Source organism: Chrysochloris asiatica, unplaced genomic scaffold, assembly GCF_000296735.1.
Source record: "Chrysochloris asiatica unplaced genomic scaffold, ChrAsi1.0 scaffold00432, whole genome shotgun sequence".
NCBI classification, from domain to species: domain Eukaryota; kingdom Metazoa; phylum Chordata; class Mammalia; order Afrosoricida; family Chrysochloridae; genus Chrysochloris; species Chrysochloris asiatica.
Genome location: NW_006408950.1, coordinates 624,767 through 631,541, shown reverse-complemented (window position 1 = coordinate 631,541; position 6,775 = coordinate 624,767). Strand labels below are relative to the sequence as shown.

General features: G+C 41.9%; 1 protein-coding gene across 1 annotated transcript in view; it reads right to left on the bottom strand.

Annotated features, from left to right (window-relative positions):
* Positions 1–6,775, bottom strand: part of WDFY2 (WD repeat and FYVE domain containing 2) — a 269,563-nt gene that overhangs the window by 15,104 nt on the left and 247,684 nt on the right. The window contains exon 9 of the mRNA XM_006876937.1: positions 3,002–3,103. Within this exon, the coding sequence (XP_006876999.1) occupies positions 3,002–3,103 (102 nt within the window). The remainder of the gene's footprint in view (positions 1–3,001; positions 3,104–6,775) is intronic.

Here is a 6,775-nt window from a genome sequence, read left to right as displayed (position 1 = left end):
TTCTACTCCCGTAAGGATTTACACCCTCGGAAACCCTGTACAGGGTCGCTATGGGTCGGAACCGACTCAACGGCACTTAACAACAACATTGTAATCTACCTGACATCCTCACCACCTGGATCTCTGTTCAAACATTTTCCCCTTCTTTGACACTGATCTTATTTTGATCTTCAGTTGACCTCCCAGCTCCTTTGAATTCATTATTGTAGTTTTGTTCTCTTCTGGACTCTGTTATTCATCATCTGAATTTCAGGTGGTGTTGACACGCCTATCAATCTCTGGTTGTTGTCTGCTCTTACTGGTTTTCATTCCAAAGAACTCCCTTTAGGATGTTTTGAAGAGTTGGATTGGCTTTGACAAAATCTCTTAGCTTCTGTTTATCTTGGAATGTTTTGATTGCACCATTGTATTTGATTGACAGTTTTGCTGGATAGACGATTCTTGGTTGGCAGTTTTTTTTCTTTGAGAGTTTTGTGTATGTCTTCCCATTGCCTTCTTGCCTGCATGGTTTCTGCTGAGAAGTCAGAGCTTAATCTGATTTGCTTGCCTTTGTAAGTAACACTTCTCTTCCCTGGCCACTTTTAGAAATCTCTCCTTGTCTTTGATTTTGGAGAGCTTGATTATTATATGTCTTGGTGATTTTCTTATTGGGTCTATCCTTCCTGGGGTATGTTCGGCTTCTTGAATGTTTATCTTCTCATCTTTCAAGATGTTAGGGAAATTTTCTTCCAGAAGCTCTTCAACTATCTACTCTGTGGACTTCTTGGATTCTTCCTGTTCTGCAATGCCAATAATTCTTAAGTTGTTCCTCTTCATGTTATCCAGTATGAATCTTAGACTCTCGTCAGTTTTTTAAAATCCTTTTTTTCTGCTTGCTCTTCTATCTTAGCAGTACTGACAGATTTGTCTTCCACCTTGCTGGTTCTGGCTTCCATCTCTTAGATTCTGTTCCTTTCCCCTTTCAGTGTATTGTCCATTTCTGGTATTTTACTATTAATCATCTCTACCTCTTTTTGCAGGTTTTGAATTGTTTCCAATGCCGTATCTATATTGTTTGATTGCTCTTGTAGTACCTTCCTGACTTCTTCCTTGTTTTCCTCTACCCCTTTTTGGAGCATTTGAATTTGTTTCCATTTCATTCTTCTGAATTCCTTCTCCAGCAAATCCAAAACCTGCTCTTCCTCTTCTGGAAAGCCTTTGTCTCCAGCTCATTTGTCTCAGTTACTCTTTTTTGTTTTTGGACATGTTTTGAGATATTTTGTTGTGTTTTATTGGTCATTTCCAGTAGTTATGTGAGTTTTTAATGCTTAAATGGATGTTTGATGCTGTGTTATTAAGCTTACTGGGTGCCTCCTGGTGGATATTATTAGGAGATAGGCTTCCCTTTTCGCATGTAATGTTTAGCAGCTGATATTGGCTCTTGTTTCAATGGTGGAATATTGTGGGCTATGCTTGTAGTTTGACTATATGGCCACAATTGCTGATTCTTCTTGGGTAATGTAGGGATAAAACGCTCCCCCCTCCAGGAAAAGCGTGGGATCAAAGGGACCAAAAACAGAAGCAATGTAAAAGCAGAGACAAAAACCACTACTTTGAAACAAAAGTAAAACTGTGGCCGACTGGCCAGTCCCCTTGCTACACAGGCAGTGTGTGTGCACCATAGAGGCCTCCAGCAGTGGGTGGGAGTGTCTGCTCGCTCAGGGCCCTCCTCTAGTCACCACCACAGAGGTGCGTAGATAGCTATTGAGAAGTTAATGGGAGAAAGATTGTCTACTATTTTTGTCTCTGAAGGTCAGTTAGGTATGTGCATGTGTACAGCATAATTCTCCAGATAGTTGTGTCCTTTTATGTTGGAGTTTTACAGATTTTTCATATGTTTGTCTATCAGGCCTGAAAGGTTTGCTTTTTTCTTGCCAGATATGCTGACATAATAAAGGGTCCTGCACAAGTTAATTTTAGGGCTGCGACCCAGAAGCTGATGTCATAAGCAGCTGTCAACAAATTTGCCCTTAGGTCCGATAGGGTTCTTCCTCTCTGTACCATGGGAAAAACTGTGGGCTTAACGTTGGACTCCTTTTCTGGGGTATGCACCCACATGCCTGAAGGTGTCTGGGCTGGGCAAAGAAGGAACAACAGGGAAGAGGAAGAAAAAAAAAAAATGTGTAGAATCCCCCTGCAACTCCTTTTGCGAATGTCACTGCACTGCTTTTAGCCCAGGTTCCCTGTGCAGGTTTGGCTGTAGCCCCGTGGGGTGGCCGCAGAGGGAGTTCTGGGCCTAGAGCGATTCCTAAATTGCAGTATTTTCCTTTATACTGTGATTTTTTTCATTGGCGTGTGCGGGAAACTGACACTCTGCACCCTATGCTAGATCCAGAGCTCTGGTGTTGTTCTGTGAGCGTAGCTTCTCTGGGTTTTGAGTCCCTCCTCCACGGAGCCTGTCCTACCTGATCTGCCTCAAAAGCTGCCAGAACCAGAAGCCCAACCACTTAAATTTAATGTCTACTTTAGTAGATGACATTTGAATTCTAAACTCGCACCTCTTCACACTTACTAGGAACAAGTTACTATAGTTTCTCCAGGGGAATCTATTAAGAACAAAGGGAGTGAAACATATGTAGTCAAAAAGCGACTCATGGATATGAACTGAGTAATGCGCTGGTCCACAAGGTCAGTTTGAATCACAAGGTCGGCAGTTCAAACCCACCAGCTGCTTCTTGGAAACCCTATACAGGGTTGCTATGGATTGGAATTGACTCTATAGCACTTAACAACAACAACCACCACTTCTGCACAAGGTACTGGCTTCTCCTAAGATCATGAAGGTAAGTTATTTCCTGTAGGATAAGCGCTGAACCACAAGGCTGGTTTGATCCTCAATGTCAGCAGTTCAAACTCACCATCCACTCCTTGGAAATCCTATACAGGAGTCGTTATGAGTGGGAACCAACTTGGTAGGACTTAAGAACAACATACACTTAGATGCAGATTCCATATTACCAACCTGTCTTAATCCAATTTTCTTATTGTCCCACATTTGCTTGAAGTTCCAGAAGAAAGGCTGATCACACTTTTGGCAGGAGTCACTGTCCAACCACTCTGGGGTCTGGCCAAATAAAGCACATGACAGGCCACTGTGAGAGGCAAGGAGGACACTGGAACCACCACACTGCTATGCCTTTGAAAAATGCAAGTGTGAATTTTAGTCAACCACTCAGTATCTACTCTGAACCGGTTCTGGGGATGGACTGATGAGTAAAAAGAATGACCCATGAATAGGGCTAACAATTTATCATGGACAAGGCAACATGAAAGTATTATGCACAGTATGAGAAAAGCAGAAGGCTGAGTAGGTGCTCAGGGTGCAGAGAGCCCTGACAAATGAGAATGCAGTGAAGATTGGAGGGATGGGAGCAGTAGGCCAGGGGAAGGGGCTGAGCGCAGGTCAGGAGCGCTGCAGTGCAGAGAGGGAGAGCAAAAAGACCAGGTGCAGGGGAAGGCAGAGGTCATACCATGCAGGTATGCCATACTCTTGGATCGTATGCAATTCTATTGGCTTTGATAATGTAGTTCTGTATAACTGCATAGTTCTGGTGGCATAATGGTTAAGTGCTGCTAACTGAACTGTCTGTAGCTTGAAACCATTCAGTGGTTTCATGTTGAGGAAGACTTGGCAATCTGCTCTCATCAAACCCTGTGGGGGCAATTCTACTCTACCAGTAGCACGGGGTACTATGAGCACCTAACCACAACACATATAACAGCACAGTATGCCAACACATAGCTACCAAAGGACTCCTAGTGCAGCACAGAAGGATCAACACTGGATTGCAAACCATGAGGTGAGCAGTTCAAACCCAACAGCTGCTCCTCGGAAACCCTACACAAGGTGGCAATGAATCAGAACCAACTTGGTGGCACTAAACAACAACTGCATAGCTACCATGCTGAAACAATACAACAATGACAACTCAGGAAAGCTACTGCCTACTGTCCACTTCTAGCAGGGTCCATCAGGGTTACAAGCTCTGCTCGTTCCCTCATGGGTCAAAGTGCTTGTTTTGTTCAATATTTCCCAACCCAATCAGGAATATCTGAAACGAGGTCCATCAGATTTAAAAATTTTGTTTTAAGATATTTTTTTGACAAACCTTTATATATTATACAAAGTGACATAACATTCATTAACTCTATAGGATACTATAGCGTTAACATGTTAATTTCATAGAAATCACAAGTTTTACTCTACAGAATTCATCATTTGGTCGAGAGATAATCACAGAATTCAGGAAACCTAGAAAAATTCATACAGCTTAGGGGACCAAAATGTGACTTCCAGAGAAGAGCAGACTCACAGGATGCTTACTGTAGAAGGAACCTGCCATCAAACAAATCTGAGAAATACTGTACACAATGAGCCCCTCCCTGTAAAGGTCCACCCTGAAGGCTCGGGGAGGCCTGTGAAAGCAGTTCTTTTCTGAGGACACCTGTTATGGAACAAATTTGGGGAAAGACCAATTTAGTCTATTCTACATTCAGGAGGACTGACCCTAATTTTTTTTTTAGAGCTCTAGTCTTGGTCTACTATAATACTGAAATCAAAGAAAAGAGGTAAACCTAGACCTAATTTGTAATTTTCAGGCCCTAACCAGTTTAAATGACTCCTGCTGTGGCGCTGTAGGGTCAGTACAGGAGTGCAAACCAGAAGGTTGGCAGTTCAAACTCACCAGTTGCTTCTTGGAAACCCTATACAGGGTTGGTATGAGTTAGAACTGACTTGATAGCACTTAACAACAACAACAACAATCAGTTTCAAAGGGGAGCACGGTGGCTCTGTAGGAGAAGCACTGGACTGTGAACCACAAGGTCAGTGGTTCAAGCCTACCAGCAGCTCCATAGTAAAAAGAAGAGACTTTCTGCTCCCACAAAATTTATAGCCTCGGAAAGCCTATCTATGCAGGGTCACTATGAGTCAGAACCAACTCAATGGCACTTAACAACAACAACCACAAATCAGTTTAAAGACAGATTTAATAAAATACAAAGTTTTAAGATAAAGACAACATTTTACTCCTAAAGACATCATGTATCTATACTGTGATTTCTTCAGAACACTTCTGATGTTAAAAAAATCAGGAAGATTGAAAACAAAAAGTCCCTCAGGAACCTACCCTCCCCCCCTCCCCCACACAAATGAATCAAGTATTTACAGACTGTAGTAGGATGGGGTTAATTAAGAATTTCTGGTGGCACTATAGGATCAGCACTGGACTACTAACTCCAAGATCAGTGGTTCAACCCACTAGCTGCTCCTTGGAAACCCTAAACAGGGTCGCTATGGGTCAGAACCAACGTGAAAGGCCTGAGAGGGCAGTATCAATGTTTCTCTATAGAACAATTATTACAATTAAAATGATGTAATAATTAAGATGTTAGTACTATTCCAACCTATCTACAGTTTCAAGGCAGTGCCAATCAAAATGCCAACAAATTTCTTTACAGAAATAGAACAACCAAACCTCAACTTTATATAGAAAGCTTGTTGTATCTTCAAGTCATTTCGATTCATAGTGACTCTGTATAGGGTTTCCGAGAGCAGCTGGTGGGTTAGAACTTCCAACTTTGCAATTAGCAGTACAGTGCTTATCCTACAGAGTCAGACCAGGATCCCATCTAGAAAGGCAAGAGGCCCCAAAGAGCTATAACGATGATGAATGTGAAGAATAAAGTAGGAAGCCTCACATTTTCTGATTTTAAAACATATGATACAGCTACAGTGTGGTATGGGTGTAACAATAGAGACACAGACCAATGGAATCGAACTGAGACTCAAAAATAAATTCACACATCTATGATCAACTGATTTTTGATAAAGATGCTTTTGACAAAGAAAAATTTTCTTCAGTAAATGTTGTTAAGTGCTGTCATGTTGGTTTCTGAGGAGGGGCTGGTGGGTTTGAACCACTGACCTTGTGGTTAGAAGTCCAGTGCTTGAAGACATTATGCTAAGTACAATGAGTCAATCATAAAAGGACAAATATTATATGACCTCACTTATATAAAAAGACAAGTCAAGGCAAATGTATAGAGACCAAGTGGTTACCAGAAGCAGGAGGGAGAGGTCACAGGGGTGATGGTCAAACTGTATTGATTAAGGGTAGGGTTACGAGTCAGTAACTGTAATTGCTGTTGTGAGCTGTATAACTGTAAAAAACTGACTTGGAAAAAGTTGTGTAATAGATATATTTATAATAATGACCAAAAAAAAAAAAAGAAGCAGCTGTTGAGGAATTTGGTTCCTTGATTTGAGGTTTAGGGTTATGGTTTCATGGAACATTCCAGTAAATTGGTCTAAGAACATGTTTAGTGTTTCTGTTTTACCTCCTAGTTCATTGCATAGTGCCTGGGGTCTCAAAAGCTTACAAGTAGCCATTCAAGGCCCAACCTGAAACCACAGAGGAAGAAGGAGAGTCAGGAACAGGAAGAGGATATGGAATGTGTGGTTAATTGTCTTCATGAACAGCTGCCTCCTTTGGCCTGAGAGAAGTAGAATTGGATGGTGCCCAGCTACCACTGGTGGTGATGTGCTGTGGAGTCGGTTCTGACACTGTACAGGGTTTCCGAGGATGTAAATCTTTATGGGAGCAGAAAGTCTCATCTTTCTCCCGCAGAACAGCTGGTAGTTTCGAACTGCTGACCCTGAGCTTAGCAGTCTGATTTGTAACCACTATGCTACCAGAGCTCCTTCTGGCTACCATTACTGAATATTATTTTGACG